The sequence below is a fragment of the Amphibalanus amphitrite genome, unplaced genomic scaffold (genome assembly GCF_019059575.1).
Source record: "Amphibalanus amphitrite isolate SeventyFive unplaced genomic scaffold, NRLGWU_Aamphi_draft 001067F_arrow, whole genome shotgun sequence".
Classification (NCBI taxonomy): domain Eukaryota; kingdom Metazoa; phylum Arthropoda; class Thecostraca; order Balanomorpha; family Balanidae; genus Amphibalanus; species Amphibalanus amphitrite.
In genome coordinates this window covers 62136-72411 of record NW_024882561.1, presented here as the reverse complement: position 1 = coordinate 72411, position 10276 = coordinate 62136, and the positions used below count along the sequence as shown (strand labels likewise).

The window sequence follows — 10276 nt, the reverse complement described above, 5'->3', positions numbered from 1 at the left end:
GTTATCTTTGACGGCCTTCAGTGCATGAATCAGAAATAATCGACTCTTCTTTGTCACTGCACTTGGCCTGTCAGATTGCATATCGCTCTGTAGGAGGTAGACAGTGAGTCCTTTATTTTCTACAGCCTTCTGAAAGATACTACAGCTGGTGTAGATAGTGCTTATATTATCTTGGTAGCCTGAATGCATCATTTGTGCGACTTTAGATGGTTTGTAATAAATTCGTCACGCCACAAAAACAATTGCTTTGGCAAACTATGAGTGTCTTTTTATATCCGTCATCAGCGAGTTAAGTCACTCCAACTGCCCCTTATAGCCGTTTTCACGACGGGCTATCCGGCGAATGCACCCAATCTGACCAAATCTGCACCTAACCTCTTTTACAGCAAATATCTTCATTTTATGATTTTTTCAGTGTTTTAATCGATGATAATGTCTGATAATTTGACAAAGCAGACATATAAGCAATAAGTGCAACCCTAGCTGATAGCTACTTGAAACACACTGAACTTAATTTGACCAAATCTGCACCTAATATGCACCAAATGTGCACCAAATGTGTACCAGATGGCCGTCGTGAAAACAGCTAATGACAACCTTCTTCGCTTATACTTGCATATAGTGTATACTTAGACTCATGGGTGTCGATTTCTATTGAGTTGCGGGTGCACGAGCACTACAAATCCGCCGCGACCCTAGCGTTGACCTTGACCCGAGCTATCTGTTACGTCTCCAAAGCCAAGCCGGCGTGGCATTGGGAGAGGCTCGGACACCCGCAACTCGGCAGAAATCGACACCCATGCTTATACTTATACCTTTAAGTGCGGAATTTCGAAAGACCACTTGGCCTCAAGGATCGGTCCTACCGAGCTCCTCGCTGTGTCCTGACTTAGTCGTTACGGTAAGTTGTGTGTGTATTTCAAGCGTGCCCAGTGTTTGTCCAGTCTGGCTTTGAGGGCGTTCAGGCTGGGGGCGTCGACAACTGATGGCGGTAGTGCGTTCCAATCGTTAGTGACGCAGACGGAGAAGACATTGGGATGCACTCGGGAGACGGCCCTCGGTTTCGACAGCTTCCCTTGGTGTCCGCAGTTGTTGCCTGCCGCTGCCGCCGTGAAGAGCTGTCCGCCTCGAGATCGATCCCCCCTACCTCAGCACCTGATAGACAGTTATCAGTCGCCGCGCCGACGGCGACGGTAAAGAGACGGCACGTCGAGAATCCGAATTGCCTTTCCTCGTACGGCTGATTTCGGATGGTGGCGACTAGCTCGGTGTCTTTCCTCCGAACCCTTTCGACGTGCCTCTGGTCCTCCCGATTGAAGGGTCCCCGTATGGAGCTAACGTGTTCATAGGCGTCGTCAGACATTTTAGGTGGGGGGGGGGGGAATCAAATTTTGTGTTTAATCCTGCCTTTCTCAAATTGTTATTCCCTCGTTTTATGAGTCATTCGGCGTGCCAGGGAGCGAGGAATGCGGTGGTGATTAAATTGTTCTTCTTGCAATGAAATGTAACAACGTATTTTAAACAGAAAAATTGACCGGTAAAATCAGTCATTGATGTTACGCCCGCTTAAGCAGGGCAATGGGCAAAGCCTTCTCATGAGGAGGACACATTGGGTCTGGTGGACCCCCTTCAGACGGGCCGCTGTGCAGATGCTCCTGATCCTCACTCAGAAAAAGTGGAAAACGCTTCAGTCAATCAGTTCGCCCTGCTAATGCGGTTTGGTGCCCTCAGCTGATAAATGTGGATCCCGAGGCCCACGTGACCCCTTAGATGTATAGATTTGCGGCCGTTACTAGGACCCCGATCCGTTAGAGGCGGGCTTGGGGTCCTTCAAGGTATTATTAGTTTTTTCCTCAAAAATTTAGAGTTATGCAGTGAAACACGTAGGTGGTTGAGGACCCAATCGGAGACCATTCGTCTCAAAATTGCCTAATTTTCACATGATGGCCCTCCAAAGTTCAATTCGACTGCCAGCCGCCTCTTCTGACGGTCTACACGAAAAAATTCTCCATAAGCCTATAGGTTTAACACTAGCTAGATAATTCTAGAGATATTTTTGTGTGCCAAATACGGCCGTCGCATACCAGATACAGTCGCAAGGGCCGTTCAACGTAACGTAGCGAAAAGAAAAAAATCTGGGACTTTTTCCTCCCTATTTTTCAAAGGTTGGCAGCACGCGGCGCCAACCACCCGGATTCAGTTGTGCGCCACCCGCGCGGTGGCTCTTGGCGATTTGAATTCTCGAATAAATCGTTTGTCCAGTGTAGGTATTACATATTTGTTGCTTTGAGAAGATATGGGTAAATAGCGTGGCGCCAATCCGTAGAGAACAAAATCGTGAGTGTAGGTACTGTTACTGGATGCGAATAAATAACAACCAAATCAACCGCATGTTTCTGTTATTCTGGGCAACGCTTCTTCGTTGTTCGAGAAGACCATGCTAGGTAAGGCTACATTGAAGTGATGATGCATGAAAAGGAACTAGGTGAAAGATACCAATAACTAATATTTAAGGAAAACATTATTCAAAATATGTTGTAATTGTTCACAAATTTATTCAAATCCTATGTTTTGCCTCTCAAATGCTCCACGTCTTAGCTGACAGTCTAGCTAGACTGCTGTATCAGCACTATTTATTTGTATTCGCACTATATAACAAATCTGATAAGAGTGACAGATGCAATCAAACACTTGAGTGCGTATGAATTCACCATTCGCAATTCAACAAACATTCAATTAACGAATTCAGTCAACATTTGCATTTATTTTGTAGGGCACATATTAATCATTGTGATATGGTTCAATCTTTCCAATCTAGATAATAGCTCAGCACATTGCGCACAACCTCTAAACAGCACTCTACTGGGAATATATATTCCCGACCGGGGCTGGGAAAATGCGTTTTATTCACCGAGGTTTTTGTGCGGAGGACCGAGTGCCGGTAGGCACGAGGTCCGTAGCAAAAAACCGAGGTGAATAAAACTGCATTTTCACAGCCCAAGGTTGGGAAGAGATTTACCACATGCCGTACTGGCGCAACAGTTAATATCATATTCATTTGATATTTTACACTTTAATCTTAATATTGTGTTAATATTATATTAATACTATGTTCATATTTTTAGTCACCGTGATTATTTGTTTGTGTTTTTCATTATTAGGCTGCGTTGAGTATGAAAGATGAAATTCCTACTTCCCCCTTATTTAGGGTTTGAAAAAGCTGAGGATGAAGATGGTGAAACGCCAGAAGTTAGAATAAAGATATGGAGTCCAGCAGGAGTGAGGAAACCGTGAGGAAAACTAAAAATTGGGTGAAACGCTGAATCAAACGTGTCTTGGATCCCAGCTGGAACAATATCAAATGTTTCATTGTGGTACGCTAAGATGCTTCACGCATTTAAATTGTTCGTTTTTTGCGTGCATTATGTAGAAATAATGATTATTCCGACCATGTTCTGCAGCAATAAATACATTGGCATTGGAACGATAACCTTGTTTAGTTGAATTACGTTGACAGCAAAAGTATGTAAACACGCAGTCACTTACTTTTGCTGTTGCTGTTAGTGAACACACAATCCGTAAATATCTTCTTTGAAATTGGTTCTTCCGCTCAGAATATTCAGTAAAACTTTGTCTGGGAAAATCAAAAAGCCCTAGGGCCGAATCGTTTCCCAAATACCTTCAACATTAGCCGAGGCGGGCCGAAGCCATTTCCCAAATGCACGTGCTAATGTTAAAGGGATATCTCGGCATGTGGTAAACCCTGTGTAATCCAGCGGATAAATGCAGCGCTGACATAGAAGTGTGCCTTCCAGGCCAACATCAGAACGCCACCTGCCAGCACTCCCGACGCTACCTGAGGTCGATCTCAGACAGTTCCGTCCAGAGCCCGGCCGTGCTCTCGTGGTCGTCGGATGAGTGGTGACATGTCGGTTAGGTCAGACACCGTTCTGGAGGCCGGTCAGGCACCTCACTGTCACATGACAGGTCGAGCTGTTGATCAGGACAGGACCTCTGTCACTGGTGCGTTGGACGGGGCTTCGGTCGACACTACTTCCTGGCACCGTTGTCAACCTCGCCTGTCCGATGGTGGATATCGGCAAAGCAACCGGCGGTTTTTGGGTGTCAGGCTGGGAACTTGCATGTTTGGTTCAAGATCAGGTCAAACACCCGAAAGTGATTTGCAGTAGCATGAACTTTGAGACTTTGTGCTGAGCATCACTCGTCATAAACTCTGTTAGGATTGTGCACAATCTATCTTTGAAGTGTCACACGGTGACAGCTATGACACCCGTATGCCTGCCCCTCAGTGTCCTTGAGTTACGTCTTTCAACTTGCACCGTAAGCGAACCAAATGTCCCCAGGTCGTGGTCTCCTTGCCGTTCTTCCGGTGCGGGCGTCGCTGGTCGCACTTGCGGTTGCTCGCTGCTGATCGCCAGAGAAGGTGCCGGATATGTTCTTCAGAGCCAGACTGGGGACCTGTACGCTTGCCACCCTGCGGCAGAGCGGACACTGGCGACGTTGATTTTGATTTAGAGGGTGCAGGTGATCGAAGTGGTACATTCCTCCGGCAGGTCTCGGTGTGTTTTCTATGCAGTTCTTACAGAATGTGTGGGCACACTCCAGGGTTACTGGCTCAACGAAGGTGCCGAGGCAGACGCTGCATTCTACATATCCTTTCTGCTTTCTAACCAGTTCTCGGAGTTCTGTCAGCTCTTCGGTTTTCTTTTTCATGTCCTCCTCTTCCGTTTTTGCTTTGATCTGTCGCCCTTGATCTTTATCCTTCAGCTCTTTTACCAGAGTCTGCATACTGGCGATCTGCCGTTGATAATCAGCGTTTATTTGCTGAATAGTAGACATGGTCTTCTGGTTTCTTTCGTAATCAATTGCAAGTTTTGCAAAACTTACCATCAGTTCCTTTTCTCGCGATTCTTTTTCTGTCATTGCCTTTAAATGGACTTCTTTTTCTTTTTCATACGCCTGTCGCAAGCGTTGAAGCGTTCGTTCTTCTTTTCGTATATCGGCAACTTCGTTTGGCGCCCGTATCTCTATCTCACGTGTTTCTTTTTCCCTTAGCTGGGTCTCCCTTGCTCTCTTTCTTTCATTTTCTTGCCACTCGTTTTCCTTCTGCTGCCATTCTACCTCCTTGTTCTGCCATTCGGCTTCCTTGTTTTTCCATTCTCTCTCCTTCTCCTTCCATTCCGTCTCTTTTCGCTCCCACTGCTGTCTCTCCGCCTCCTTCTGCTGCTCCGAGACGTTATCTTCTTGTGCCTTCGGGCGCACTCGGGCTGTTTGTTCACACAGCTTGTGATGTCTCTTTGGTTGTTTGTTCGACGAGTCAACTAAATCGTTCACATGATTTGCGACCTCCTCAGCGCTGTCAACCCTTTTGACGCGCGTCTCAGCACTGGGGCCCTGCTGCGATCCTTCACAGAGGTCCTGTCGGTCGGACCTTTCCTCGTCGTCGTCCCGTTCTGTCGGAGTTCGAGCTCTGGCTGGACGGGAAGCTGATCTGCCCACTCGATCCTTCCTCAGCGCCTCCAGCACTTGCTCCTCCGTCCAGCCAAAGAATGTCAGCACCCGCTGGTTGTGCCGGTCCTTCAGGCTGTGACTCTTGGAGCACCTGTCTCCGAACCTGCAGCGACTGTGCAGGAACGCCTCGCAGTAGTGTAGTCGTAGGCAATGTCTCTGGCAGCCCTGTCGGCCATTCACTGCTCTGCAGAGCGCCGGCTGGGGCGGCCGGCGCCGCATCTGTTCTTGCAGTCGCCTGAGGAGCTCCGTCACAGGGGTATCGGTTAGACCCGCACTGGCCAGAAGTTCTGCGTTGTGCCCGCCGTCCAGCAGGTCGTGACTGAGGCCGCAGTCGTCCAGTGGACAGGCATTCACTACACGACGGTAGCAGATGTGAAGCCGTCCACAGTTAGGGACAGAACAACTGCCCACGTTGTACATGACGCAGACGCTGACCGCCTGACCTCGAGCCCGCCGGCGCAGGATGTCCAGCGCCAGAGCCAGGTCGTCCGAACCCTGCCATCCGAGACCCTCGAGCAGCAGGATGTTTCTGGGCGTCTCCAGGGCGTGGGCCTTGTTGCATCGCTCGGCGGTGCATCTGTTTTGAAGGAAATATGTGCACAAGTGCAGCTCCTGGCAATTGGCGCGGGTACATCCTCCCCTGCGGTTGTAGTCGTTACACATGCGAGGGAGTTGTCTGGGTGTCTGCTGTCCACTCCGCGATCTTTCAGGTGGTGGGAAGTTCATCGTGATGTCTGCAACATACAGGAGCGTGATCGGAAAATGTATTCTTTTTTGTTAGCCGACGCCTACTGACCGGCTGATGCGGTGGCCAGTAGATTGCATTCAGACTATGCTAATGATAAAGTATTAGCGAAGGAAAAGAATGCCTGTATACAACACATATATCACAAAACTCTTTGTTTGGGGGGGGGGGAACTTTTTGAACTGCGAATTCTTCTGCAAGCGTGGTAGGCAGACCGTTCCTCATCGTTTAAAATCTTATGATCCGGGGCCATCCGTCTGAAAATACCAAATAACGGCATTTGCTCAAATGCCGTTATTTGGTATTTTCAGTATTTTATTTGGTATTGCCCTTGAGGGCAATAGTACCTACCTAAGGCCGATATCCTTTTCACTTACCAGATGGCTTTCCACTTTGCGACATGATATAGTTGAAAAAGAAGATTAGGCTCATGACACGCAAAGTCTTGTTCGATTCGTTGAAGGTGAGCTATGGCTAGTTTGAGCATTATTATGAATATTATGATGTTAGAAAATGACCTTAGGTATGCTCATGATACAATGAAATGATAGTGAAATAGGTCCAAAAAGTATTATAATACTTTTTGGACCTATTTCACTATCATTTCATTGTGTCATGAGCATAAGGTCATTTTCTAACATCATAATATTCATGACACGCAATTCAAATTGATTTATCGTTCAACGATAGGCTTGTCGCAGCAAACAAGGGACTCGGGTATCGCTTAGAAGTTAGATGTCGCAGTTCCCGAGAAGTGACGATACAGTGGCCTGAAGGCATATGACGATAAGGAAAAATGTGCACTTTGTGCTTAATGTTTTACATAACTTGATTTTATTGGAATGTGTGTTTTAGATTAGATTTAGATTAGCTTTATGAATTCATATTTTATATTTTTGCACTATTTTAGACTGTTGTTGAAAACTGAAGCCATATACGAATGTTTTTTATGACTTACCTACTTCCGTGACTAGTTCCTAGCAAGTTAGTGGCGTGCCAAATAATTAACACGGTCGAAAAAAAAATAGTACATATACCAACTCGATATCAAGTCAGTGGATTGGTAAGTTTCAAAAAACTTTCCAGGAACAACAATTTTAGCTCCATCAGACATCAGATATCAGATGATGGCACGTTTGTGACTATCAATGGATACGTCATAGGTGACTACAAAATAATTTATTGATGTTTAAAAAATGTTCAAATATGTATAAAAGCATTTTAACAAACCGAAATCAGTTATACCTAAAGCAATTACCTATGTTGTGAACCGATTCGTTTACTTGTGCATGCTTCTTCTTAAAATGAATGCAACGAATTTATCCAAACAATAAATAAACTCTCGTATCAAATATCATGGTAAACTTTTACCAAACGTACATTTGTGTTTAGAGATGTGCTCACTCACAGCTAACATTTCATATGACGTATCACGATTTGAGTGAGTCACTCATTACGTACAATTTATATCAAACACCGGTGTGTCATCCCGACTTTATGGTATGTAGTTCATAGTATTATAGGGTTCAATGACGATTTACCGGTCCGTTACCTAGGAGCGCTGCGGCCCGAAGGTTGGAACTTTGAATTATTAAAAAAAAAAAACGCCCGCCCGCCGCCAAAACACCGCAAACAAATACCGGTCTGTTACATAACGACTTGTGTATTTGGATTTAAAATGTTGTAAAATCCGTTCATCCATTTGAAACATTAAAACCGTGACAAATCTACATTGCAAGTTCAACTTTCGACTATTTTCCAATGACATTTCCCTCTCTGATCCCTATCATTTTCTCACCCAATGCCCTCACACAACTATTTTTAGGCCACCACACCACTTCCTGGCCTCTTACACCGACACTAGCTAGGGAAAACACTGTGCAGCAGCTCAGTTGCGTCTACTCACCGTTTTTACGTTGAGGCCGGCCGGAGTGCCGGGGATCGGTCAGGCCGGGTCACCGGCGCCCCGTCACCTGATGCCACTCCAGAGTGCAGAGATGTCGTCTCGCGCTATCAGGTGACTATCTTTGATGGCTTACAGTGGATGAATCAGAAACCATCGACCCCCCCCCCTTCCGTTGTGATTGCACTTGGTTGGTCAGATTGCGTATCTCTCTGTAGGAGGTACCTAGACAGTGAGTCCATTATCCCGCGCCCCGTTGAGGTCTGGCAGGTTCCATGTGCTGTTGGGGGGGGGGGGGGGGGGCAAAGGGCCCCCGTCGTATTTCCGGAATCAATAGCCGGATCGGAAAAATTCAAACGACATTCGAAAGAGCTCATCGAGATGCACAGGATTAGATGTCGATGACCTTGATATTTGACCTGTAACGTCACAGGGAGGTCAAACAAGGTCAGATCAGTCAAATTTACAATGACGAGAAGTCGGTCATAAAAATGAAATCTAGGTTTCCAAAATGAGTCTGGATATGATGTAAATGATAGGTCTGGCATGTGGATAGTCACCTGAGTGGATAATGACCTGTGACGTCACAACAGAGGTCAGCCTCGACCAATCAGAATATACATTCTTGGACGATACCGCGAAAACGAAATATTTCTATCTCGAGTTTTCAAAGGATTTCATGCACGAGGCCTTGGCCGAGTGCATGAAATTCTTTTCCTACATGCCGGGGTATGTCTTAAGCACAGCACGAGCCGGGCAGTAAAACTATGACCAAGAAACTGTCGGTGTCAAAATGCCATGTTATTTGATAGTCCGGGCAGGAAACAAAAGTTTACTGCCTGGGTTTACTGCCCAGGGCAATGACCTCTAAACTACAGTTTATCGCATTAGCCCAGAGGTATAATTGACAGGGAATGTATAATTGACATCATTATTGCATGTTGCCGCGTAAAAATAGAAAACTAACATTTTTGGTAAAAAATATCTGCTCTGCTTATCAAGGGTTTTGAAATATTTTGTATTGGTTACAAAGCCGAAATTATGGTAGGTAAGATATGCGCCTATTAATCGAAATCCGTTATCGCTTGTTGTCTTATCTTCGTTTGATGTCCACTGATACCTTGGGCCTAATTTATTGCATTATCATTTGACAGTTGTAGTCCTTTCCTCGAAACAAACATGTAAAATATGGAAAATATAATGTATTTCACGAAAGTTTAGCCATTAGGGCATCAACAAAGTACGATTACATAAATAAAGAAAAGATTCTTTCAAGAGCACTGGAAAATTCACGTTTATTCACTAGGAATATTATATCTTCTTCTTGTTCTTATGTCGTGGCAAATTATTCATGCATTATGTTTCTTGGATATCCAGTTGTGCCATTCTGAGTTGATATTTTCAGACGCGATTCTTTTTGAAGTAAGGTGTTTTGATGCATATTCTTCTATAAATTTCCTTTAAAGCTTTATCCACAGCAGTACCGCAATCACTGTTAGGAAATTATGGACAAAACAATTGTATAAAAGTGTTACCAAAACCTGTCAAAACTACTTAGCAGGTATGCGGCATGTAGGAAAAATCTTACTGACCTCAGCCGTACGAGGTCTCTAAAATTAAATCTCTAAACCGGGCCCGTCGGCCCGGTCAGTAATATATATGGAAACTCGAGATAGAAATATTTCGTCGCGGTAGAGTCCTAGATATTATTTCCTGTATGTTTCTTAATATCGTTCCTTATCTTCTTGAAAATTTCAAAGGATTTCATGCGCGAGGCCTTGGCCGAGTGCATGAAATTCTTTGAAAACTCGAGATAGAAATATTTCGTCGCGGTAGAGTCCTAGATATTATTTCCTGTATGTTTCTTAACCCGCGCCCCCCCCTGTCCTTTTCGGTCGACATCTCCTAAACGGCTGGAGATATCGCCACCAAACTTTCAGGACCCCTCCGGGCATCAATTTTACACATTGTGACCAAAAATTTTTCCAGAGGCTATGATAGGTTGGCCATAAATGACGTCAGAATGACGTCATGTTCTGTCGTTTTAGACCGAAAAAAGACCTTCGCGAGAAGACCTGTCAGGCCTACAACTTTGA

At 45.2% G+C, this 10276-nt stretch overlaps 1 protein-coding gene across 1 annotated transcript; it reads right to left on the bottom strand.

Annotated features, from left to right (window-relative positions):
* Positions 1 to 2744: 2744 nt before the first annotated feature.
* LOC122369737 (E3 ubiquitin-protein ligase bre1-like) lies at positions 2745 to 8271 on the bottom strand. Its single transcript, XM_043344697.1, has 2 exons — positions 8184 to 8271; positions 2745 to 6266 (listed from the first exon to the last, which is right to left on the bottom strand). Exon 2 carries the CDS (start codon positions 6256 to 6258, stop codon positions 4330 to 4332), a length of 1929 nt encoding a protein of 642 aa, XP_043200632.1. The 5' UTR covers positions 6259 to 6266; positions 8184 to 8271; the 3' UTR covers positions 2745 to 4329.
* Positions 8272 to 10276: the final 2005 nt, after the last annotated feature.